At 40.6% G+C, this 26,976-nt stretch overlaps 1 protein-coding gene across 4 annotated transcripts in view; it reads left to right on the forward strand.

The window, feature by feature from the left end:
* The first annotated feature begins 487 nt into the window (after positions 1 to 487).
* The window catches only part of LOC132567545 (serine/threonine-protein kinase Nek5-like), a 29,291-nt gene continuing 2,802 nt past the window's right edge, over positions 488 to 26,976 (forward strand). The window contains exons 1-20 of one of the 4 annotated variants that reach the window (XM_060233234.1): positions 488 to 621; positions 2,627 to 2,723; positions 3,603 to 3,700; positions 5,403 to 5,486; positions 5,572 to 5,642; positions 7,386 to 7,472; positions 8,029 to 8,083; positions 10,700 to 10,900; positions 11,867 to 11,933; positions 14,023 to 14,159; positions 15,220 to 15,422; positions 16,137 to 16,203; positions 16,438 to 16,557; positions 17,468 to 17,551; positions 18,664 to 18,771; positions 19,438 to 19,518; positions 20,776 to 20,847; positions 21,305 to 21,428; positions 22,311 to 22,433; positions 24,460 to 24,594. In XM_060233234.1, coding sequence (XP_060089217.1) covers positions 505 to 621; positions 2,627 to 2,723; positions 3,603 to 3,700; positions 5,403 to 5,486; positions 5,572 to 5,642; positions 7,386 to 7,472; positions 8,029 to 8,083; positions 10,700 to 10,900; positions 11,867 to 11,933; positions 14,023 to 14,159; positions 15,220 to 15,422; positions 16,137 to 16,203; positions 16,438 to 16,557; positions 17,468 to 17,551; positions 18,664 to 18,771; positions 19,438 to 19,518; positions 20,776 to 20,847; positions 21,305 to 21,428; positions 22,311 to 22,433; positions 24,460 to 24,594 — 2,131 coding nt within the window. In that variant the 5' untranslated portion in view covers positions 488 to 504. Of the gene's footprint in view, positions 622 to 2,626; positions 2,724 to 3,602; positions 3,701 to 5,402; positions 5,487 to 5,571; positions 5,643 to 7,385; positions 7,473 to 8,028; positions 8,084 to 10,699; positions 10,901 to 11,866; positions 11,934 to 14,022; positions 14,160 to 15,219; positions 15,423 to 16,136; positions 16,204 to 16,437; positions 16,558 to 17,467; positions 17,552 to 18,663; positions 18,772 to 19,437; positions 19,519 to 20,775; positions 20,848 to 21,304; positions 21,429 to 22,310; positions 22,434 to 24,456; positions 24,595 to 26,976 lie in introns of all 4 variants that reach the window. The other 3 variants (XM_060233229.1, XM_060233240.1, XM_060233245.1) reach the window with 3 other exon arrangements.

Here is a 26,976-nt window from a genome sequence, read left to right on the forward strand (position 1 = left end):
TGCGGAAGTCATGCATTCTAGCCACTATACCACAGTTCCTAATCCAGATAATTTTGTGGACCAGATTTCCAAAGTAATTAATAACATCCAGTTACCCTGTGGTGCAGAGTGGTAAGCTGCAGTGCTGCAGTACTGCAGTCCAAGCTCTGCTCACAACCTGAGTTCAATCCTGGCGAGTTCAGGTAGCTGGCTCAAGATTGACTCAGCCTTCCATCCTTCCGAGTTTGGTAAAATGAGTATCCAGCTTGCTGAGAGTAAAGTGTAGATGACTGGGGAAGGTAATGCTAAACCATCCCGTAACAAAAAGTCTGCCAAGAAAACATCATGATGTGACGTCACTCCATGGATTGGTAACGACTCAGTGCTTGCATAGGGGGACTACCTTTACCTTTTTGAACAGATAATGCTTACAAAATGAGACAGAGACATTGTGAGAGTTTTATATCTCAAAGATTCTTAATTGTAATATTTTTTTATTTCAGATGTTTCTCTGAAACAAAAACCATGGACAAGTATGAAATAGTTGAAAAGATTGGGGAAGGGGCCTTTGGCAAAGTATTCTTGGCTAGAGGAAAAGAGGATACTCAACAGTGTGTTATCAAAGAGGTCAATTTAATGAAGGTAATTGCCATGTTTTTCAGTCACAATTTTTATTTTTATTTTATTTATTTTATCATATTTATATCCCACCCTCCCCTAATGGGCTCAGGGCAGCTAACAACAGTTTAAAGCAACATTTAAGGTTAAAAGACAAAGTATATAATAAAAAACATTTTATACAATTTTTACAATCTCTAAATGTCTTATTGAACCATGTACCTGCTCTGACTTGGCTTGTGAAAGAATGTTTGCTGAGTAAATAGCAAACTTCATCTGCAATATGCAGCTGGTAGAAGAAGTGAAATATTTTTTGTGCTAAGTGCCTGTTTTATATACCATGAAAATCATACAGTGGTCCAACCATTAGAGAGACTCATGTGAGGAAGTGAATTGTGAGGTTTCAGAATACAGTAATGTAAAGTGCAAGCTTAACAGTAATACAGAAACAGAATACAGTAATGTAAAATACAAGCTTGTTGTCTAGGTAGTTCATATATGCACACAAGAATAAACAGAGAGAATGAGAAAGAAAAAAGATTGTATAGGTAAACTGTGAAGATGTAGCCAAAGACAGGGCAGTCACTGCCATCAGATACCGCTTCTGTGCCTTCCAAAATGCTTTTTCATTTGGTCCCCAGTCTTGAAATCCCACTAGATTAGTATTCCGTTGCCCATGTTGGTATACAGTTTCTCATGTATGCACAGTATTCCCTCTCACCAAGCAAAAGGTTGTGGTTCAATGGTGGAACGCCTCCTTGGCATGCAGAAGTTCTTAGGTTCAAGTTCCAGCATCTCCTGCTAAAAGGATCAGTTGCTGGTGATGTGAAAGACCTCCACCTGAGATCCTGGATTGCTGGTTTTACTGAGCAGTTTCACTGCAGGCACTGGCCATGTGGTCAACTGTTTCATCCTCTGTCTTGCTGACATTTGCTGTCATCACTGGTCTTCTGAATCTTGGCTTTCATGCATTTTGAGTGCCTGCTCTTGTGCAGCTAGAATGAGTCCTTCCATTTCTTTCTTCAAGTGCTCATTTTGAAGCCATGTCCAGGTGTTTTGTTAGCATCATTGTTCTCTATGTCTTTCAAATATTTCCCATGCAAGTGCTTTTCCTTCCAAATGTCAAAGTGAGTTTTGATTTCAATCTTTTGGTAATAATCTTTTGTTTCTGTAACCTTAAATAAGTCTGCCTTGTATACTTCAACTAGAAGCTTCTCTTTGCTTTTATCAGTGTAGTCATTCAGAGCTCATTTTTCCTCTTCAACTGCTTGCTTAACTTTCTGGAGACTTCTTCCACTTGATTTTTCTTGTTAAGTAAAGGCAATCAACATTGCTTCTAGGATGTAGTGAATGATGCATTCTCAATATCTTCCAAGTTTTGTGATCTATTGCTTCTAATTATGTTTGTTTCCAATCAATGCCAACTGCGATCTTAGAACTGGGACTGCCACATGTTAATTGCCACCTTTCTTAATGAGACTCAAAGCAGATTCCAAAATCTGAACAGCAATTCTATCAGACAAGAAAGACCTCCAACAAACAGTACAATGGAACTAAGATGACAGAATTGGTAAAATTATAAGAATTAGAAGAAAGGGAGTTATGAAGGGTAGATTAAAATAATAAAAGAGGTAGATTAAAATAATAAAAAATAATGTGTACAGTAAACAGTGGCAGTAGATTATATTACTGTTTCTTATAGAAGTGAGCTTCTGTGCTGTTCTATTATATCAATATTCTAATCCCTTTGTAAAAAGTTCTCCCCTGAACAATTCTGTTTTGCTCATTCTGTGAAATGACGATGGGGAGACCAGATCACAAGGCGGGAACTTCACATGAATGGGGCAGCTCTCCACCACATCCATTTGCAGGGTGTCACCTTCAGAAGGGTTTGTTCAGAGGAGCACAGATGTCACAGAGCTTCACAACTTTAACCACTGTTGTAGTGTTTATCATGATTGCTGTGTACATGATAGTCAGATGAACAGGAGTTTTTCCTCCCCAATAACTTGTTTCTAAACTAATTTAGATGCTGAGGAAAGAAAAAGAATCCTCTCAGAAAGAAGTTGCTCTTCTGGCCAGGATGAAGCACCCTAACATAGTAGCCTTCTACTCTTCACTTCAAGGTCTCCTTTTTATCTGTGGTTGTCATTTTTAAAAAAAACCCTCTTTAAAAATTTCCACCAAGCAGTGAGAAGTTAAAATACCTGAGAACAATTGGTATGTGTGAGGGGAATCTGTTTGCTTCTGAGCCACCCTAATGCCTTACATAAATAATTGTCATCATTAAGACCAACGAAGTTTTATTAGGAATGTAAGCTTTTGTATGCATGCATACTTCATCAGACAATGGAATGGGGTATAGTGAGCAGAGCTACTTACCCCATTCCATTGTCTGATGAAGTATTCATGCATATGAAAGCTTACATTCTGAATAAAACTTTGTTGGTCTTAAAGGTGCTACCGGACTCCTACTTTGTTCTACTGCTTCAGACAAACATGGCTGCCCACCTGAATTTAATTGTCATCATGCTATAGGTCTGATTGGGTTTGTGAAGCATCCCAAGTGTTTCACAAGTAGAACAGATGAGCTCTTGCTTTCAAGGGCTGATAAGGTAATTCTGGCTTCCCTCCCTTCTGCTAGTAGTCTCTTATCGGAGCTTTTGTTGCCTTGAGGCAAATTCATTTTATTATGAAGTAAATAAAGGAATGGGTATTCCTGGTCTCTTGCTGGTTTCAGTGACCTCATGAAAGGCAGCTGTTTTATTAACCTTGCTCTTGTGGCTTTAACAGATTACATAATCAAACTATTTCTAGAAATAGGTGTGAATATAAATGTTAAATAAATAGTATACTCCTTTGAGCAGATTTTAACAGAACAATGGTTAATAAAACACAATACAGTAGCTTTTTGTTTTGATCAAATTTACCATTGATGCACTGAAAGCAGTTCATTGTATTTTAAATGCAAAAGTATATTCAAAATCCAATATATTTTATTGTAGAGAAAAATAAGCTATATATTATTATGGAGTATTGCGATGGAGGGGATCTAATGAAGAAAATAAAGCAGCAACGTGGAGTGTTATTCGAAGAAGACAAGGTAAGATTGCATTTTGAAAAACTTTTCCTTCACAGTTTGGTGTCATGGTTAAGAGTGGTAGACTCTAATTTGGAGAACCAGGTTTGATTTCCGACTCTTCCATATGCAGCAGCTGGGTAACCTTGGGTTAGTCGCAGTTCTCTCAAAAGAAGTTCTCAGAGCTCTCTCAGCCCCACCTACATCACAGAGTGTCTGTTGTGGGGAGAGGAAGGGAATGAGATTGTAAGCCACTCCGAGACCAATTTCCCACTCACCTTATGCCGATCTCACTTTCCTCTTCTCAGCGGGGCTTCCTTCTGATTTCACACTATCTGCCCCGGGGCTGCGGCTAGCGTCGGCTTTTTCGTGCCGCAAGCAGAAATCTCTAAAACCCAGTTTCTGTTTGTGGTGCAAAAAGCCAATACTAGCTGCAGCCCCCAGGGCAGATAGTGTGAAATCAGAAGGAAGCCTCGCTGAGTAGAACGTGAGAATAGCATAAGATGAGTGGGAAATTGGCCTGAGACTCTGAGTGAAAGGAAGGGTATAAATCCAATTCTTCTTCCTCTTCCTCTTCTTCTACTACTACCAGGGGTGGAATTCTAGCAGGAGCTCCTTTGCATATTAGGCCATACACTCCTGATGTAGCCAATCCTCCAAGAGCTTACAAGGTTCTTTTAAATAAGTTCTTGGAGGATTGACTACATCAGGGGGGTGTGGCATAATAAGCAAAGGAGCTCCTGCTAGAATTCCACCCTTGCAACTGATCTCCAGGTGACAGAAATCTGTTCATTTGGAAAAAAATGGCTACTTTGGAAGGTGGATAGTATGCATTATAACCCACTGAAGTCCCCAAACCCTGCCCTCTTCAGGCTCTATGCCCCAAAAGACCCCACTCACAAACTTCAGAGTTCATGTGCAAGAGTAAGGTTACAACCAATAAAGCCCAAATCTCAGAAATTCCTTCCCTCAGTAACCAGTCCAGGAACCTTAATTTTGCACTGTAACACAAGAGAAAAACAACCATAAACAGCAGCTCCAAGCCAAGTGAATGTTATTACAAAGGAGTTTTCAGCTGCCTAAAGGTGTCATGGGACTCAAAAGGGTGGAGGGAAATAGCCAACGGAGGAAAGGGATGTTGTTTTTTTATCTCTCCCAGGCAACTGGGACAGGCAGGCTACAATGCAACAGCCGCCCCAGAGAAGAGTATGCATGCACACAAAAGCTTATACCTGGGAAAAAAACTTTCTTGATCTCCTAATGGTGCCCTTGGACTTTGCTTTGTCTCAAAGCACAGCATTGTCTCTCTTTCCCTCCCCCCTCAAAAGAGGAGGGAGGAGACAGCCAGAGAGCCATTTGCTCGTGGACCAGATACAAGCCCTGCAGGGGCCAGTTCCATTCTGTGGGCTGTAAGTTTGATGCCCCTGCTTTATAAAGTTTATATCACCGCTACCTGGTATTACATTTTATGACATGCATGGCCCAGCACCATAAAAGTCCCATTTATGTCAGATCCGGCCCTCATAACAAATGAATTCAATACCCCTGATCTACATTTTATTATTATTATTTTTATATTTGAGGGGTACAACATTCTCCTGATGTTTTTTCATTTTTTAGTTACTTTGCAGATAGATTTCCTTTTTATGCTTTTTTTTCAATAGTCCAGTCCTGTAGAAATGTTAATGATATAAAAGCTGTTGTATATTTTATTTTTTGCTCATAGATCCTGGATTGGTTTGTACAAATATCTTTAGGACTGAAACATATACATGACAGGAAGATTCTACACAGGGATGTAAAAGCACAGGTGATTTATGGAGCTCATTTTTCATTCGTAATCAAGGGGAAAACGTTTATTATATTTTCAGCATGATATACCATTTTCTTTGCAGAACATTTTTCTCAGCAATAATGGAAGGACAGCAAAACTTGGAGACTTCGGGATTGCAAGAACATTAAGCGAGTAAGCACGTTCTGTTGTTGATGCTGGATCCTTAAATGGTGACTTTTTTTGTTCCATAGTGTATTGAGCTGGAGAAAAATTTGGAGAATAGAATGTACATACTCAATTCATTATAAATTATTGCTTTTCATATTAGTGGGTGGTGTTAGACAGATTATGGTAATACATTTGATTGTATTAAGAGATTTTGATTTTTAAAAAAGATCATGGAAGAAAATCTGTAATTTTGAACTGCTGTTCAAACACAGTAGTGTGGATCTTTCATAAAAGACCATGAGGTTTGTGAGAAGCAGTGTTCTCTCTAAGTTGAGTTAGTGTGAGCTAGCTCACAGATTTTTAGTTTCCAGCTCACACATTTTTGTCTTAGATCAGGAAGGATGACCTCAGAGCACAGTAATTTATGCCGTAGCTCACAACTTTAATGCTAGTAGCTCACAAAGTAGAATTTTTGCTCACAAAACTCTGCAGCTTAGAGAGAACGTTAGTGAGGAGTTGGAAAAAGAGTCGGGGCCCCTCGAAGAAGCAGGGGCTCCAGGTGCGCCGGCTGAAGTTTTAAGACGGCAGCAGCAGGTGGGAGGGGACAAGCTAGAGGAATGGGAAGAACTGAAGGTGGGCTGATTTGTGGGAAACAAGGTGAGATTGTACAAGGTAGCTGTACAGGCTGAAGAAGGAGAATAAAGGTTTGAAATGAACCCAGGGAGTCTGCCCCTTTATTCTCCACAAGGCTGTGCTGAATATTATTTCTGTATTATATAATGTAGGTATAACCAAAGTTCCCTCTAAGCTGCACTAGGGGGTGGTGGTGCACAGCATTTTAGCTGCCAGCGCAGACATTTTGCTCTCAGACTAGAAGGCATTTCCCCCTCCATTGGAAACAATTGAGGATAGGGGCATCTCCTGGGGGGTATGAAACTGGACTCCCTGGTCCAGTCTTTTTGAAACTTGGAGTTTGGTGCATCTGCCTCAAAAAACAGGCCCCCCAGAGCCCCAGATACTTCGGGATTGATTCTCCATTATAGCCTATGGGACCCATTTACTATAGTGGTCCTCATAGGCAATAATGAAGCTGGAAAAAATGGTTTATGTTGCACACCCCTGTTATGCTTTTCAGTATGATTTGTAAGCTTTCTTGAGTCACAGGAAAAGGTGGGATATCAATATTTGAATAAATAAGTACTTTGGGCAGGTTGATAACATTTAAGCAACTTCCTATTTGTTAGGTTAGGAAGGGTTCTGACAGTGATTGTTCCACCTTTCTTATACTTGACCTGTAATGCTGTAATCGAGCTAAAAACCCCAAAGTAAATTGCAAGAGCCCCCCCCCCCAAGTGCTGGTATGTTTCCTAAGACTCAGTGCAGGATGGTAGTTCAAGGCCAGGTCTACCAACATAGTGGAATGGGTTTAGCATATCTCATTATATAAGGACACATCATTCTCCAATTGTGTTCATGCACATGAAAGCTCACATCCTGAATAAAACTTTGTTGGTCTTAAAGGTGCCATTGGCCTCTAATTTAGTTCTACTGATTCAGACTAACACGGCTGCCCCCCTGGATCTAACAACCCTGTGAAGTAGGCTTGCTCGCAACTTCTATGCTAGTAGCTCACAAAGTAGATTTTCTGCTCACGACACACCACAGTTTAGAGGGAACATAACTATTTTTCAAATTAATAAAACCTTTCACATTCCTTTGGATTTTTTTATTTTAACACATTATATTTGAAATCACTATTTTCTTTAGTACTATGGAATTCGCTTGTACCTGTGTAGGAACACCATACTACCTATCTCCTGAAATCTGTGAGAACTGCCCATATAACAATAAAACGTAAGTATCAGACTGTTTCTCACTGACTTTCCATACCATAAAATATCACAGTGTGCCAACAGAGTGCCTCAAAATCTGAAACAGTTTTGTGGTATCATCATAAGATAATGGAAGAAGTTCTTTCTACCATTTTTCAATATGGCAATTCCCCCATCCAAGTTAGATTTTTAAAAAATCAGTTTGTTTATTGCAGATGTCAAATGAATGCACCCTTCAGCTTTCAGTTTTTTTATTCTAAATGTTTAGGTTGAACCTATATTGTTGATAATTGCACTGGACTAATGACTTGCAAAAGTCTGAACAGTTCTTTAACCATTTTGGAATGACCATTTGCTTCTAGAAGGAATGGTGCATAACAAAATATGCTGCAGTTAACTGTCTAGGAACAGTAAGATGTTACGGAACCAACTGCTTTATAAGGATATAGCTTTCATAGTATATAACAAATCCAAAAAGTTTATTTAAAATCGAATATTGTGAATTAAGTAACTGAACAGAGTTAGATTGTGTTTTTAGATTGAGTTTTCCCTGATGCACTGATTGCTTCCTTTTTCAGAGATATATGGTCTCTTGGATGTGTTTTATATGAGCTCTGTACTTTAAAACATCCTGTAAGTATTTGTATAAGTTGATTAAACATATGTCATTGAACGTAATATCACCACCGGAGGTTGTTCCAGTGTGTCATTTCAGTGATGGCTGTTGAAACCAAATTAGGCAAGATGGTGGATGTATGAAAGAAGCACCAATTGTTTTCAGATGTTAAAAGCTACTATAAGGGTGGAGGATCAGGGTCATTGCATGGAGGGATGGGGAGTTTAACACTTTATTCACTTGCTGTTTTCTGTGTTTGATTCCTCCCTGATGATATTTGCCCAGGGATAGGAAACTCATAGGTACCTTTAGATTGGTGGAAAGTGCCATCAAGTCACAGCCAATTTATGGTAAGGCAACCCCTTAGGGATTTCAAGGCAGGTGTAAAGCAAAGGTAGTTTGCCATTGCTTGCCCCTGCATAGGAACCCTGGTCTTCCTTGACGGTCTCCCATCCAAGTACTAACCAGGGCTGACCCTGCTGATCTTATGAGATCTGACAAGATTAAACTAGCCTGGGCCTTCCAGGTCAGAGCACCCATCTATTACTCATCTATTTCCCCATTGGCTTCTGTGGGTTAATTTAAATTGGTGAAATGGTGAGTGTGAAGGACAGGGTTGATATCCCATCCCCCATTACTGTGTTCTGGATCCACTTTGGGCTCTTCTGACAGTTGCTTTTAATATTTGAAAACAAGTGGAAAATCTGATTGTATATTTACCATTTCATCTAGTTAGGCCCTTCGAATCATAACTGAAAAAGGCAACATTGGTACTACATTGTAGACCATATAGGAGGCCAGGATTGTAGATTAGGCACAGGAAATGCCATGGAAAGAGGTGCATAGTCAATTTCTTAAGCCAGCATTGTAGGCTATACAATCAAAAATCACTTTTTCACAGGTGGTCTAGCAAATATTTGTTCACAAAACCATGGTGTCTAAAAAGAGTGCAGGGTTTTTCCATTGTTTGCACATGACTTATGCGTATAGTGATGCTTCTTGCCTGTGTTAAGGTGTATTTATACTGATCTTTTTCATATGACATGTATTTAGAGAGTGGCTCCCAAAACACTTGCACTAAATTCTCAAAAATTACTGCCGGCAGAAGGATGTCCATCAATGGAGTGAGACTTTCTCACTTCCCCCTCTCCTGCTGCAGCCCAAATGCACCCCCTGCTCTTGAGGGATAAGGACTCCCAGGAACAGTGTGAGGGGAGAGTTGGAGACTTGCTGTAGCAAATATTGTGTTCCCATCAGTGGAAATGTTTGCTGGGATCCAACCCTTTGTCTGCTAACTGGCATCCATCTGGTTGTGCGCACCTGTTGAAATCAGAAGGATTAAAACAGATAGTGGAGTATGTAAAATCCTATAGGAATTTAAACACATTTTGGTAGTTTGTGCATGCCATTGAAAGGCAAGTCCTTTGGAGATGAAACATGGCCAAGAGTCACAATGAAGTATAATGAATCTAGAATACCCAGATGCAGTAAGACTCAACAGGAACTGAAGCAAGGCAGATAAGGCATGATTCCTCACAGTTGGTGGAGATTTTGTATCATAGGCATGATGTTAAAAATATGAATATGCTTTCTGTGGAGGAATTTTAGCTTAATAAATTAAGATGCTGTGCTGAAGAAACTACAGATTATGTACTTTGAAAATGGTGCATGTTGTACAAGTTGTATACACTTGCATAGCTTTCCTTTTCCAGTGCAATACTTCAGTTTGTTGCAAAATTCACATCACTTATGGAAGAACTGTTGGCAGGGGTGTCGAGCTCATTTGTTATGAGGGACAGCTCTGGCATAAATGAGACCTTGTTGGGCTGGGCCATGTGTTTCATAAAATGTAATGCCAGGTAGCAGAGATATAAACTTTATAAAGGACACAGACAAGCAATTAAGGATTTTTTTTAAAAAAAACCTAAAATAAAACATGCTTAAAGTATGAGCACTTGCAATATTGTGGTCAGTATCAAAGCAAGCTCTACCCCCCTTCCTTCCCAAGAGAGGAGCCTCAGCTAATGGAGAAAGTAGAGGCTTTGCTTGTAGCTCCTGTGTGATGGAGGAATCCTGGAAAAGCAAGCTGTGACACAGAAAGAAGCAAGAGAGGGAGAAGGAAGCAGACTTACTTGGGGGCCTGATCCAGCCCATGGGCTGCAAATTTGATACCCCTGATACAAGGCAAGGGAAGACACGGGTAGAAGGTGGGAGTAGCAGAAAGAACTGGGGGGCTGGGGATAGAGAAATTATAGCCTTTAACTGCTGGAATCCTTGAGTCTTTAGTGGATGCTGTTGACACATTTTCAAATCTTTTCTACAACAGGAGGGCTAGATTTTTTGAAAAGGATAAAACCTCATACTGCCCAGTAGCAGATGTTTAGTTTTTCCCCCAATTGGTTGGGATACAGGTAGGGATAGGCATTCATCTGACCCCCAACCCAGCCTTTAGCATTTGGGATGAAAGAAGAGGGCCGACTGATTGGAAGACCTCACTAAAGAGAAGGCTAGGACTCCTTTTTCCTAGTTCATCTTTGGCTGTCTGCTAGCACTTTTAAATTATTTGTGTTTGGATTAGCACAGGGCCGCAACAGCTGGCAGTTTACTATTTATGGAATGTATTTTAATATCAGTTTGAAGGCACAAATATACACCAACTCATGCTGAAGATCTGCAGAGGCTATTTCGTGCCGGTATCTACAAAGTATTCATATGACTTGAGAATTTTAATATCCCAGTTGTTTAAAACAGCTCCAAGAAATCGCCCTTCTATCAACTCCATATTGAAAAAGCCCTTCTTGGAGAAGCGAATAAAGAAACATTTATCTCCAAAGGTGAGCATGTCTAATGTGGTTAAGGGAGCTACAAGGAAGCTCAACCCAATACAAAGAATTTAAGCTGTCTCCTCTCCTCTTGGTTGTTAACCATACCCCATGTCCTCTTTTTTCTGCCTTGATGGGGAGGTGCAGCTTATTTCTTTTGTCCTCTGTGCATGCTGTGTGATGCCTAGCAAGGTGTTCATCACCTGTAAGCAGCGCTGCTTTCCATATGGAAAAATAAGGACAAGGCTTTTGTGTGTCCCACACCTTGGGCTTCCAGAATGAGCTTGCAGTTTGGATAGCTTTGGGATATATATTTGGGTCAACATACATACAGCACTAGGCATGCCAGTTCCCAGGCAGGAGATCCCCTGGGTTTTCAGGCTCCTCCCTGACATCAGTCAGCTGGCCAGCAGGGGAAAGCCCTGCTCCAACAGCCACCATGTGCCTTAAAACCTCAGCAGGTTTAGAAGAGACTTGCAACTGTTTGTGTTTTCTGAATGTGTGTGCACCTTTAAATCTCGTCAAGAGGAAAGCTGCAGGGGTGCGGGGCAAGCAGACAGAGCCATGTTGCTCTCAATCCCTTTGTTTGGAGGGAAACTCTACCCCCTAGGCTGTTCTTTCATTTTCCAATTAGTCTGAAGAAGTTGGTTGAATCACAGCAGGTGGTTATATTCAGCAAGATGAGTAAATTGCCTCAGTGAGATCACTAAAGTGTGTGCTTGCTAACTGTGTTTATTTTGGCTGCTTTGTGAGAGTGTGTGTGTTCACTTTCATTTAGTGGTAGTTTAGTTGCTGGGGGTCAAGGAAGTAAAGATTGTTTTCAGGGAAACTGCAATGCTGTATTTTTATTTTAGGGAATGAGAGTCTCCTAGCTCCACCCCCAAAGTCCCCAGATATTTTCTGTGTTGGACCTGGCAGCCTTAGACAGCAAAAAAAATAGGTGTGTATATATACACATATCTTGTTATTTGCTCCTAGGTAATGGAAGAAGAATTCAGCCACACTGTTATCCACAGAAAAAGACCACTAGCATCAGTGTCATCTGGTAAGTTGTTATCCTCTGTGGTTTTTATAGAGTACTGAAATGAGTATGCACATAAAAACTAGTTTATTTTAAACTGAGGCTGGTTTGAGTTAATCTGACATATTTCAAGAACCAGAGATGCTCTTTACTAAGTAGGCATCCAGTTAGACCTTAAGGAAAAGTTCAACATCAAGGCCAGCCTTCAACAAAGCATTTAAGCATGTGTGCCTTTTTGATCAGGCCAGGCACCTGAGATTTCAAGAATTGGCCTCTATTTGGATGTGCTGTAGGTAAGAAGTAGGATCAGGAGCTCTAGGCCTTAAGGAGAAGCCCAATAGCAAAGCCAGCTTGTCCAAATTTTCTCCATCACACTGAAATCATAGTGTGCGTGCTGTTCACAAGATGACAGTAGACTAAAAGCAGGTATCTTCTTATGTTACCTAAAAAGCATGAAGATGGATTAGGAAGTGTGTTTTAAATATGTGAATGTCATAGTTGCAACCAACTTATGGCAACCCCAGGCTTTCAAGGCAACTGAGGAGTAGAGATGGTTTGCCATTGCCTTCCGCTGCATTGTCTTCCTCAGTAGTCTCCCATCCAACTTCTGATCCTTCATAGCTTCCAAGACTTGATGAGGTCAGGCTATACCATCCTATCTTTCCTCCCATGTCTTTTATAGGCATGCCAAAACAAAGGGCAAGAAGATATATAAATGTAGGAGTGTCTTGTAAACTGCAAATTGAAAACACCACCTGAACCCATAGTAGAAAATAAAATGTGACAAGTATGCAGAGAGCCAGTTTGGTGTAGTGTGCGGACTCTTACCTGAGAGAACCGGGTTTGATTCCCCAGTCCTCCACATGCACCTGCTGATATGACCTTGAGTCATTCACAGATTCTACAGAGCTGTTTCCTCTCAAGAGCAGTTTCTGTGACAGCTCTCTCGGCTCCACCTACCTCATAGAGTGTCTGTTGTGGGGAGGAGAAGGGAAAGGAGATTGCAAGCCACTCAGTGACCCACTTCAAGACTCAGGTAGTAAAGGGCAGGATATAAATTCAATCTCCTTCAGTCATAAACAATATACAATGTGCCCATAATAAGTGTATAGTCGATAATAAGTGTATGTGTGTGTGTGTGTGTGTGTGTGTGTGTATATATGTTTCTGAACCTTTCTGAAAGTTCCACCTCCTCCTTCCCACCTTGCCCATTGAATAGTAGGTGCAGCTGTATAACAATCCTGGATGAGCTCCACCACCTATTTTTCTCCAAAATGACCCCTGTATATGTGTGTGTGTGTGTGAAAGGAGTTAAAACGTATGGCTCCTTCTTGATGTATTATATAATTGAACATTTATCTTGTCCATTCTTCTGTGTATTTATATATAGGCACGTTGAATATTGCTTATAATTGTACCCTGGTATTTTTTCATATTGTGAGTTCAGGCAATGTTTTCTGTTTTCCGTTTGGTATACCTTCTTGTACTTTTGTTCTGTTTTTGCATTCCTTGAGGGTATTCTTTTATGTTTTCTCTGGTATCTTTTTTTCCAGGGCAATGCTGAGACTAGCTCAGTCTCATCAAATCTCAGAAGCTAAGCAAGGTCAGCCCTGGTTAGTCCTTGTATGAGAGATCACCAGGGAAGTACATGGTTCCTACACAAATCATCTCTGAACACCTCTTGCCTTGAAAACTCTACTGGGTTACCATAATTTTGGCTGTGACTTACAGCAAAAATAAAGACTGGCAAAATGGTGGCACCGGCATTGCCTGAACATGGGTCAGAGTCACTAGAAAAGGTTGCTTGTTGGTCACAAGTTACAGAGCCATATTTCATGCATACAAATTATTTTTTTACTATGTTTTTATTCTGCCTGTCCTCCAAGGAGTTCAGGTTGGTGTGCATGGGCCTTTTCTCCTCTGTTTAATCCTCACAAGAGCCTTGTGAGATAGGTGAGGCTGAGAGAGTGGGACAGCCCAAGGGCACTCAGCAAGTGACCATGGCAAACAGGGGGTATGAACGGAGCCCATTCAGTCTAAGTCTTTTGTATCAGAGCATATAGTGCACTTTAGGCATGATTATTAAAATAGTTTAATTCTATTCTTAAATCAGCTCCTAAAATTCAGAAATTAAAAATCCATGGTCATCATCCTTCAGGACCCAAGATGGAGGTGCGTGCTGGAAAACGAAAAATATCATGTAAAAATGAATGGCAATCTCCTTCAAGACTCCAGGATCCTTCTATCCAGGTAACAAAAAATTCTCTATGAATTCTTTTGTGTTGTTTGCTTTTACCTTGCAGTAGTAAGTGACAATAATGATGTTTGCCTGAAAAGCATAATAAGGCTTATAGTCAGATTTTACTTAATTATGTGACTATGAATTCTAGAGGGCTGCTTCAGAATACAACAGCCTGATTACTGTCAGCAGCTAGCCATTGGGAATATATCTTGCCCATTTTGGAACAGCTACGTTGGCTGCCAGTTTATTTCAGAGTTTAATTTGAGGTGCTGTTCGTGACCTTTAAAGCCCTTGATGCACTAAGACCCATGCATTTAAAGGACCATCTCCTCCCATATATCCCCATGTGTCAACTGAGGTCCTCAGGCTGCCACGTATTGGTGGCTGACGGACTTAAGGTAGCCTAACTGACATCAAGCAGAGCCTGGGCCTTCTCCCTTGTGGCCCTGATTCTGCAGAATGGGCCCCCTGAGGTGAGGGGCCATGACACCGCAAGGCCATCTTATTTGCCAGGGCTTTTAAGGGAATATAAACTACAGGCATCTTTTGGGTGGAGGAGATTATTTGGGGTTTCAGTTAGTTGGTTTCAAATTGTGGTGTTTTTGGGTATGATTTGCAAGCAGCTGTGAGGCAGGAGAAGTGGAATACACATATTTCAATAAATAAAATTAATAAGGTAAAAAATTTATTGTTCTCTTACTTAGAAGCCAGGCTGATAACTCTCTGGATGAATAGAACAAGGTGGGAAATGTTTTTAAGAAGTTGTTGTGTTGGCTCTTTAGGCTTTTGTCTGGCCATGATAGTATCACTAAAAATAGAGAAGAAAGGAAATCACTTGAACGTTTTAGCAACAGAAAAGCAGGATAAAAGTCTGGGTTAAAACAAACAAATGGGTCTCTCAGTAGTGTTTCATCCAAGCAGTGTCAATTCCAGACTTCCTTGGAACAATGGAAGACCATTAAGTACTTCCAAGCTATTCACTGAGCCCAGGAAGAAGCATATATGATTAGCAAAATTGATTAGTACATTTTAGATTTGTTTGTTTTTCATTTTGTGATATGTTTTCAGCACAGGAGTCCTAAGTTTAAATTGTGTGGGAAGCCAGAGGTTGTCAAAATGCATGGGCCCTATGACCATTACTATGAAAAACTTGACAAGTTGTGGAAGAGGGCCGCTGGGGAAGATGACTGTCCTCATATTAGCCAAAGAATGGAAGATTATTTTAAGCAGAAAGGACAAGAACCACCACCACCACCACCACCACCTCATTGGTAATAATTTCTTTTATTGAATGTTTTTATAGCTATTATGATATAGGAATGTTTAACTATACTATATGATTATATTAGTATATTCCAACTTCTTGGTCTAATTCTGTACCCAGCCTAGCGATTCTGGCCTGTTAATGTTCAAAGCTGTAGGGTTCCCAGCTTCCTACTGGGTGTGGGGTTCCCCCTGATTTTGGGGCTTCCAAGCTGCCAGCACAGGATTGGCCAATGGGAGAGCCCTGCCCCCAAAGAGCTCAGTCGGCACCTGAAGTGCCTGGTATGATGACGTCATCTGAAAGTGATGTAATTGCACCGGGCACATAACATGGGGAAGCGCTAGCATTTTGGTTTAAAAACCTCTATGGCACCATAGAGTTTTTAACCAAAATGCTAGAGCATCCCCATGCAATATGTCTGGCATGATTATGTCACTTCTGGGTGATGTCATCGTTCTGCTCATGCTCTCTGCGTGGGAGCAAAGTCCTCCTGCTGGCAGCCAGGTAAGACCTGACATCCCAACTTAATATCAGCAATTTTATTTACAATGCACATGTTGAAATATGCTGCAATGGGCAGCTGATACCATTTTTCAGGTAGAGGCATTCTGGGATTGTTAGGCCATTCATTACTAAAAACAAGCAAAATGGAAAATAATATTTGATATGCCATGTACGTCTCCCCTTCAGTTTCTCAGTCAATGTTTTTGCTTTCTCTTAGGCCTGGAGACTACCTTCAAAGACGATTCAATGCCCAGCAATACAAGATAAAAGTAGAAAAGCAACTTGTAAGCCAATACTGATTCATAAAATGAATTCATAAATTGGAATGAATTAGTGAAAATTCTGTTATTAATTAGTGCAGGAATTCCTATGGAACACCTTTAAAAATGTATTAGCATGAAAAACCACTGTGAGAATATACATTTTAATTTCAATATTCAATGGGGGTGGCTGGGTGGTTTCAATAGAGGAAAGAAAATCCATTTCATATGTTACTGCTATATTTTCCAATTTAATAGGGGCTGCGACCATCATCTGTTGATCTCCGCTATCATGAGATGCAGAATCAGGAGATGAAGGAAGAGACGCTTAGAGTCCCCCAAAAAACTGGCACTCAGAAAAATGAAATGAAAGAACAGGTGAGAAAGAGGAGTTCCATTGCTCTTGACAACTTGTCCCTAACAATATTAGTACTCTTTAAACCACCTCATTTATCATGGGTGTAAACTAGCTGCCAGCAGGGCAGTCCCAAACAGAGATGAACCATTCCAAATCCATGGGCACTGCAAGCTTGCTTAGAGTAGTAATCAAATATATTTTATAGTTGATCTGTGTAAAGCTGCTGTGAAGAACTCCATGAGACACATTTCTTTGCAGAGCAAGATTCAAGCCCAGTAGCACCTTAAAGACCAATGTGATTCCAGGGTATAAGCTTCCAAGAGTCAAAGCCACCTTCATCAGATACTTTCTGTTCTAGTCCAATCAGTTATAAAGTATGTTGCCCAGTTAATATATTTATGCTTGTGGAAGTGTACTGTAAGGCATGTTCCTTATGGGGATGTGGTTTTGAGTTCAGCCAGTTTTCAGTAATCACATAATCCGTCTTGATGGATGTGATGGCAGCCTCATGATTGCCTTATCGACCTGAGTTCGATCTCGGTGGAAGCTGGGTTCAGGTAGCCGGCTCAAGGTTGACTCAGCCTTCCATTCTTCTGAGGTTGGTAAAAAAGTACCCAGATTGCTGGGAGTAAAGGGTAGATGACTCGGGATGGCAATGGCTAATCGCCGTGTAACAAAAAGTCTGCCAAGAAAATGTGATGTGATGTCACCCCATGGGTTGGTAACACCTTGCACCGGGGACTACTTTTGCCTTTTTACAAAAACTGGCTTTTAAAAATTTTACTAGTGCAACTGAGCATATAGTTCAGAAAATATCTTGTTCTTTGTGTGTACATTTAAATATTACATAGATGTGCCTGTTACTTGCATTACTAATGCAATCTTTGGGTGCATGCATGCTCAGTTGTTTTTAACTCTGTTGTTAAACAGGAATACTTAGAAGAGCTGCAGAAAATTCGTCAACAATACCAAAGTGAAGTCCATGAAATTAAGCTTAGAGCAGAAGCATTAGAGGTAAATTTTCCCCACTCTAAATATTTACCGTCTTTCTCACACCTCCATTTCCACAATGTGAAGAGCAAATAATGTGATCGATTGTAATGGGTTCTAGTTCTTGAAATAAGTATTTGTAAGTATCTGTTGCAGCAATACCTTAAGCACTCAGGGAGAGAATATGCAATTCTTGCTGCAAGACCCTTGCCATCTTAGGATGTTCACCACTGAACAGAACACCAAGGGTTGTCTCCCAAGAAGTAGGAGTGGATCTGTTTATGGAATGGATCTTTCCTGTCATTCCTCCCTTCTTTTGCAATCTTCCTTCCATGTCTGCTGAAAAGCAGATCTTGAGAATTTGTGGACTTTTCAGAATGGTGTGATAAGCTCTGCTGAAGGATACAATTTAAAGGGGAAATCTATGGAAATCTCAACACCCACACACACCCTTTTGTGAGAGCAGAAATATTGTGAATGTTTTCATCTATGATAAGTACTGTATGTGCCATACAAGTACTGCTCCTGCCACCTTTAAATTACCTACCATACTTGATTCAGCTTTGTTTAGTAGAGAAATTATTGGGGGTGGGATTTACATATTCCTGAAGCCCCATGGCACAGAGTGGTAAAGCTGCAGTACTACCATCCAAGCTCTCTGCTCACAACCTGAGTTCGATCCCAGTGGAAGCTGGGTTCAGGTAGCCGGGTCAGGGTTGATTCAGCCTTCCATCCTTCTGAGGTCGGTAAAATGAGTACCCAGCTTGCTGGAGGAAAAGTGTAGATGACTGTGGAAGGCAATGGCAAACCACTCTGTAAAAATTCTGCTGTGAAAACGTGTGATGTGACGTCATCCCAGAGCTGCAAATGACTGGTGCTTTGACAGGGGGCTACCTTTACCTTTGAATATAGATTTTATTTTTTAGTTTACATTTTGGGTTTCAGAAATTATGTTTGGATTGAGTGCCTTTTCAAAATTTGATTCCCTCTATTTGATCATACATTTTTTTTGAGTTTGCATTATTTCATTTTCATTATTTTAATAATGTTTTAGTTGTTAAATTATTCTTTGCTACATCTCACTCACTTTTTAATCAGTAAAAAAAAAGTGTAAGTAAGTCTGGTTTATCCTAAAGGAGAACACAGATGTCAATGGAAAAACCTATCTTGTGCAACAAAAGAAGACTGAGGACCAGCCTTCTCACAACAATGACATCCCTGCAAGAAAAGATGATCCAGTCCAGGTAGTTAGTTGTAAAATGTGATGATATAATAATATTAATCTGAGAAGGTGTGTGCTCAGGGATTTTTTTATGCCAGAGCTCCACTGGGCTGGCCAGGGCTCTTGCTGGCCCAACCCACCATGTGGCAGCCTCATGCTCCCAGGCCAGGTGGTGTGGCCTGATATGCATATGAGCTCCTGCTGGGCTTTTTCTACAAAAAAAGCATTGTGTGTGCAGCATGGAAGAGAAAAGCTAAAGCAGTGATTCACTGTGCTTTGTTATCTTCCAGTGCATTCCCAAAGCAGAGTTATACCCTTATAAGTCCATTCAAGCTAAAGCCAGTGAAACCAGAAAAAAGCTTAGAACTGTGTAACTCTGTCAGTCTCCTATAGTGCTTTAGAATCTGCTGTTAGGCCAGTTAATGTACAGCAGTCACTATAATCTTTATTTGCTGTTTTAATAATAATCCTTTACATTTCCCCCCCCCCCACCTTCTTCTAATTAGTGATGCAATTGGTGAATGAACCATGCTTACACCACATATATTGTTGGCTTAGTTGCATATTCCTATATACCATCAAGATACTTAGAGTGGAACAACTTTGCATTGGATTGCACTGTAAAAATACCTTATTTTAACTGAAAATATCTTCGTATGTTTAAAACAATGGTTTTTCTCCCTTTAAGGTTATTGAACAAAACTTGAAAAAATTGGGGCTGCGTAACTGGAAAGACAGAAAAGTCATGGAAATAAAACATAAAGCAAAGGTTAAAGAGTAATAGATTTTCTTTAACTTTTTTTATATTATTGTTTTGGCTGGTGTTTTATACTGTATTTACAATCCTAGAAATCGGTTTCACGTGGCATTTTATGTAGTTAAAACCTATTTTTTTACTCGTTTCTTGGGTAGGAGGAACTCCTCAAAGCAATATTCAATAATAATTAAAAATTACAATATACATAAAAATACAAAAACATTAACCCAAGTAACAAATATCTGATGGAATGAACCACACAACACACGTGTTGAGGAGAAAATGCTTAGCTTGCAAAGCAAGCGGTCTTTATTATATAGGGTTCAGGTCTCAGCTAAAGACATAGCAACACAAAGATTCTCACAGGAAGCATGTAAAATATTCTGCTTAGCATGCGAAAAATCCACAGTAGCTTAGCAAGTTCCCAAAAGATCTTGTCTCAGTGTGACTGATGTGAGAGCGTCTATCTTTTCCAGACATTACAGGGTCTGGGTAACTGGGCTCGTGACACTCCCACACCTTTAGGGGTTACAATAGCAAGCAGACACCATTTCAGCTATATGGTCCTTCAAATATCAGCCAGTAGCTGAGAAGGTAATTATTTTATTATTTTGTTGGATTTACTAATTTACCATTTTAAATAGTTTTATTGTAAGCTGCCTTAGTATCTCTCTTGACAAAAAGCAGATTTTTTTCTTTGTTATAAATATGTTATGAGGGACGGCAGCACAGTATAGCCTGTTTTTGTCAGATCTTGGAAGCTAAGCAGAGTCACTGCTTAGATGGGAGACCAGCAATAAAGGCTCTACAGAGGAAGGCAACAACACACCCTCTGAAAATCTGTTGCCTTGCAAACCCTTTACTTGGATTGCTATAAGTCGGTTGCAACTAGACAACAGCACTAATATACATATGAACATATGTACATATTGGTTTTGGTGATTGGTATTGATCAGTGCTATAATGAACACCCCATTCAGGTGGGGGGGATGTCCTTAGCTTTATCTCGTTTAACTTGCTGCTAGTCTCTTGCACATGCCCACATACTCTAGGAAGGGGAGGGAAATACAGAACGTAGCTAATGGACTGATGCTGCTTGCATTTGGCAGAATGAATTACCTTCCCCATATCAAGCACTGCATACACATCTGTAGACAGGTGGCAGAAAGTCTTTTTTAAAAACTACATATTTGTAAACAACAGAATTTAGTATCCTTTATCAGGTCCTTATTTTTGCATAGTATTGAAATATTTAAAACTATTTTTCAGGGTGGCATAAAGTTTCAGATTGATTTAGAGGATGGAATTCCAGATGTGAATAATTCCCAAGTCAAGAAAGAGGTAAATAGCTTTGTGTCATGCAATATAGCAATACTTCATTCTGAGTCTTCTCCAGGCATCTCAATGGGGTGAACATCTGTGTTTGCATTCTGGTTCTTCCACTAGAATACATGAAGCAGCTGTACATGAAAGAGTTATATATGCAAACAAATTAACATACATGTATTTCTGGAAGGCTGTGATTTGTTGCCATAAAATCTGACACTCCATGTGTAAAATTAACTTATTTTCAAAAAGAAAATTTAGAGAAAGTGTTGGCATTCCCTAAAGAGAGCTCTTGCATGCATGTCTTCAGTTTAAGTCGATAAAGGATTAATGGATTGCACTCGTCTAAATTTGTCAAGTTATTGCAGTTCTTTACTTTTACTTGTTCTTCCTGAAGAAGTTTTCATACAAAAGCTAAACAATGTGAGTGAGCTCAATAAGTTTCAGTTCTGATTCTTTTGTCTGATTTCAGGAACAGAATAAACTTAATGAAACCTTAACTTTTGAGGATGGAAAAAATCTTAAGGAAAAACTGACAGATGTCTGCAATAATTATACTGATAGAGCTCTGGCAGAATTATGCTGTTTGGAAACAGGTACATATCTTGAAATTGCTAGAATCATAGACTGGGAAGGGACCTCCAGAGTCATCTAGTCCAACCCCCTGCACAATGCAAGAACTTCACAAATTACCTCTCCCCAAACACACCCAGTGACCTCTGTTTGATGCCCAGAAGATGGCAAAAACCCTCCAGGATCCCTGGCCAAACTGGCCTGGAGAAATATACTTCCTGACCCCAAAGTGGTGATCAGGATTTCCCTGGGCATGTAAGAAAGGGCCCAGGATGGTGTCTCCTCATTAGTTAGCCTTATCTTTCTACACATTCAGATTGGTATTGCCTGTAAACTTTACGAGTTGCTTCACGTTGCTGTTTTCTCACGCTAATATGACTCCCAGGCTGATTCCACACCAGCCTTGCTCCGTGCCAGGCTTCCGTTTCTCTCCGGACCAAGCTAGCGATTTCGCACCAGCTGCTCTGTGATGCCATTTTGCACCGGGGTAACCTGCAATTTGCCATGCCGCAGCGTAAACCAGAAAAAAGCAGAGCAGCTAGTGCAAAATTGCTAGCTTGCTCCAGAGAGAAACGGAAGCCTGGCACAGAGCAAGGTTAGTGCAGAATCAGCCCCAGTTGCCCTGGACCTGATCAGCTCTTTTAAAAAACAGAGAAACTTTGTCTGGCATATGGCCAATCCATACACAAGAATGGACTGCAGTCTGCAGAATCACAGAATCTCTTTTAAAAGGTCATGCAACGGACAAAAAAAGAGAACTCCCAGAACTCTTGTGTGTCACAGATTATATAAGCCTCCCTGATCAGCCATTGACAGTGGGAAATAAAAATAAATAACAGTTAATATCAGTATTCCATACAGACAGAGTTAAAAACAATTAACAGTCACCTCATCTTTCTCCTTAGATTCTGAGAATGAAGATGATTCCATAGCAAACAGGAAGCACTGGCGGGCTGCAGCCCCACAAACTCTCCTGAATCTCTTAGGGAATGCAGATGTGACGTCTGTGTCCCCACCCACAGAGACAGGTCTTTTTTGTTGCATATTTTCTGTTCTTTTGTTGAGCACAGGGAGAGTGATTTACTGCATCCACTACAGGTTTGTTGTTGCACTTAAGTGTGAAATATAGTGGGCAAGTTCTTGGTTAGAGAATACTTGCTCCTTCCTGATCACTTTCAATCCAGAGTGTTTTTGTATGCTCAGAGCTGTTTACATTCATAACAAAATCCGTTAGAATATACGACCTGTACAGCAAAACTGAGCAAGAAAACCTTATATTGGAATTGGAGGAAAGTAGTGGAAAACCATGTCTTAAGCCCAGCTCCTGCAAACTGATAAACCTTCTCAACAGGGACTGCTAGCCTATTACTTTGGACTTTTTTGCTCCCCCCACCAACTTCATAGAAGAGAAATTGGCCGAAGGTGTTCCCTTGTTGATATATTTAATAGTAAACTGGCAGGTCCACATATGGATGGCAAAAGCCGCCCAATTGGGCCAGCCACAGGCAAGATTGACATCTCTGTATCCTGAAGGCAGCTCCCCAGGTATGCAGAGAAACATGGATTTGCAATTTAACCCTAAAAAGGTAAAATATCAGAATGGCCAGAAGAAAAGGAAATATGCTTTGGTATATATATCTTTCATGTTTGAATTGTAAAGGAGAAAGGGCAAGGAAAGATCAATATGCTTAGGCCTCTGAGAGTTTACAGAATCTTGGAGGTGGCAGATTTGTGGGAGGGGGTATTTCCAAATCATTCCCCTTTCTGCTTGCAATTGCTCATGGATTTTTAACTTGTATGTTGTTGGCTTTGTAGATAAGACAGTGTGAGTGTGAGTAGGAGTTATTTCAATCTTATATTTAAACTAGAGGGAGATTTATTTGGCCTTGGTGAAATTTCTGTATTTTCACTGTAGTGGTGGTTCAAACCACAGCAGTGTTTCTGCTAGCATAATATGCCAGCGTGGATCATTCTTTGTGCTTGTCTCTCAGGTGAATATTTTCCCCTTCACAGCTTTTCTAGGGGGGAAATGCATTTTTTAAAACCTGGATTGATTCAAAAGGGCTGTGGCTCATTAGGTAGAGCTTTTGCCTGGCTTGCAGAAGGCCCCAGGTTCAATTCTCAGCATCTCATCAGATAAATCTGGTAGCAGGGGTGATGAAAGACCTCTGCCTGAGACCTTTGGCAGCTGCTGCCAGTCTGAGGAGACAGTACTGACCTTGGTGGACTGATGGTCTGAATCGGTATAAGGCTACATGCGTTCATGTATGTATTTCTGAGATGGAAGAGCCCTCACACTACCTTCCCTGCCCAAAGGTGGGAATACATATTCCAGATTCATGAACACAAGACATGCCTTAGCTAACAATAAGAAATTTCTGCAGTATTCACACTCAGCTGTCATGCTTTCCATACTGTTTCTTGCAGCAGGGGATTATTTATTGAGATACTCATGCCACCCTTTTGTCTCAATGGGGGACCCAAAGTGGCTTATAACATTGCTGTCCCCACTTACCTGCACAATAACTCTGTGAGGTAGGTTAGGATAAGTGTGAATGACTGATCCAGGGCAATGTTCCCTCTAAGTTGCAGAGTCTTGTGAGCAAAAATTCTACTTTGTGAGCTACTGGCATTAAAGTTGTGAGCTACTGCATAAATTATTGTGCTCTGGGGTCAGCCTTCCTGAGCTAAGACAAAAATGTGTGAGCTGGAGGCTAAAAATCTGTGAGTTAGCTCACACTAACTCAGCTTAGAGGGAACACTGGTCCAGGGTCACCCATGGTCGCCTAGTCCATCAAGATCAGAATTGTCTACTCAGACCAGCAGTGGCTCTCCAGGGCCTGAGACCAGCAGCAGCTTTCCAGGGTCTCTTTCATATCACCTACTGCCTGGTCCTATTAACTGGAGAGGCTGGGAATTGAGCCTGGGACTTTCTGCATGCCAAGGAAATGTTCTACCACTGAGCCAGGCCCCTTCCCATAAAGTAGTGTAATTCAGTTCTAACTGACCATCTTCTTAACATTCAGTGAGCTAATATATCCTGTTTCTCAGCAGACCCTGTGACCATTATGCCTTCAGAATTCCCTGAAAAAAGGAAAAAATGGAGCCAAGAATCCCCTGGGACACTACTGAACATGTTAGCAGAAGCAGAGTGCTCCAGTGACACCCTGATCCAGGCTGGAGAACCCAGTAAGTTGATTCTCACATCCCAAACAGCAAAGCAGTTCACAGCCAAGCTGAAAATATCCAGCTTCTTAAGAAGCAGTTGTTAGTAGGACAGCTACATTCAAGTTCACTAGCATCTTAAGAGACCAACAAAAGTTTCAGGGTATAGGCTTCTGAGGGTTAAAGCTCTCTTCATTGTATCAGACAAAAGAGGAAGCTCTGACTCTCAAAAGCTTGTGCCCTGAAAATCTTGTTGGTCTCTCCTGTGCTACTGGACTTGGATTGAGCTGTTCTACTGCAGACTAGCATGGCTACCCCCTGAAACTATATATACTGTAGGAGATGCTGTTCTTAAGAATTGTTGGGCATCCATGTGTACCATTAGTGCCTGGGCATCAAGTTTCTGCTTATTTAGACCTCATCCCAAAGTTTTGGGGCAGGTCACAGCAGTTGCAAGGAGTGTAAAAACAACCTCTCAAAATATTACTTGTAATACTATAAGTATTACCTTGTAAGAATCACCTTGTAAGAACACTAATTGTACTACTACCTTGTAAGAACACTAAATCCTAATTCCTAAGGTCTTGGGCAGGATAAAAATGTAGGGAACCAACTTTCTAATCAAAGCCAATAATGGCTTTATCAGCAGCTTGATATGCAGACATTGCTTGGCCGTGGTGACTTTATTCCCATGCAGTAAAAATGTTCACTTGCTGACTTTTATGCATAAAACTGCTAATTCTTTTTTTTCCCCTAATGATAATCTTATTAGAAAGCTAGATGCCAGAGTCATGTAAATTTCCTTTAGCCAGATGAAAATATTTGTGCTGAATCCCATAGCAGTTCAGTAGCCTCAGCAGGATGTGTCAGAAAGCTAGTAACTGAAAGTAACTGTCTAATTTCATGTTCTGGACCCATTTCTGGCTTCAGGCTGGAATTTGGAACTGAGATCTCTCAGTGGCCTTCAGTACTATTAAGCATAGGATCCTACTGAGCTGCCTTTTGCCACTGGAACTGGGGGACACCATGTTATAGTGGGTCAAGTTCTATTTGGTAGATCAGTCTCAGAAGATGATGCTGGGGGATTTCTGCTCTGCTTTTGGCCTGTGGGATTCCGCAAGGTTCAATCTTATACCCCATTGTATTTATTATTTATGTGAAGTCATTGGTTGAGGTCATCAGGAGGTTTGGCTGTGATGTCACCACTATGTGGATGATACCCAGCTCTATTTTTCTTTCCCACCTAATTCCAAGGACACTGTTGATGTTCTGCACTGCTGCTTGGAGTCAGTAATGGGCTGGATAAAGGCAAACAAGCTGAAACTTAATCCTGATAGGACAGAGGTTCTCAGCAGTTGCCACAGGTGAAAACTAGGTGGTTGTGGTGGTTTGGGAGTCCTTTCACCCAGCTTTGGCTACAGCATCAACTGCATTTGTTCCTGATTCGGTCAGCTAACACCACAGTGATCCATACCTTAGTTACATCTAGACTGGACTATTGCACTGCTCTCTCCACTCCATGAGGCTACATTCCAAGAGTGTTTGGAAAACACTGAGGCTAGACTGCTGGCCAGGGCCAGCTAGCAAGAACATGTCATCCCAATGCTACAGCAATTACACCGACTATTAATCCACTCCTATGCCCAGTTCAAGGTGTTGTTTTGTCCTTTGAAGCCCTAGATGGCTTTGGACTGGGGTATCTGAAGGACTGCCTTCTCCCATATATTCTTGCCCAGGAACTAAGATCACAGGGAGAGGCTCTCATGACAGTCCCATCAATTGAAGCTCATCTGGCGCATACGTGAGAGAGGGACTTCTGGTCACAGGCCCATGCTTTTGGCAAAACCTCCCCAGGGAGGTGTGCCTGGCTCCCTCACGGTTTATCTTTCTGAAGCAACTGAAGATGGTTTTATTTAGAGCTACATTTGATTAATTTACTGGCAGTCCTAAATTGCAATTTTAAATTGAATTATTTTAGATATTCTGTTTTATATATTTCATCTACACTGTAAGCTGCCATGAGTTCTGTAAGGTAGAAAGGTACCTAACAAATGTTTTAAAAAAAACAAACAAATTAATGTTTAAAATATCAATGATTCTTCTGTTTTACCTTTCTCTGTTGAGCCACATTTTGTTTAGACGGATACAGTGCTCCCTTGTATACTCCGAATGGAAAATTTCAATGAAGCAGTTGGTAGCATACTGGAAATCCTCTATGGTTTTAATGAATGTATTAATATGATCTAATTCTGTCCTGAAAATTAATATGCATAATACTTTGGTGCCTAAATGCCTTTAAAAAAATGAATCAGCTGTAACTATGAAGTATGGGGGTCTAACATCATTATTACAAAGGGGTATCCAATCCATGTTAATCTCTCATAGCAAGTAAAGCAAAAGTCCAGT

This window comes from Heteronotia binoei, chromosome 1 (genome assembly GCF_032191835.1).
Source record: "Heteronotia binoei isolate CCM8104 ecotype False Entrance Well chromosome 1, APGP_CSIRO_Hbin_v1, whole genome shotgun sequence".
In the NCBI taxonomy this organism is placed as follows: Eukaryota; Metazoa; Chordata; class Lepidosauria; order Squamata; family Gekkonidae; genus Heteronotia; species Heteronotia binoei.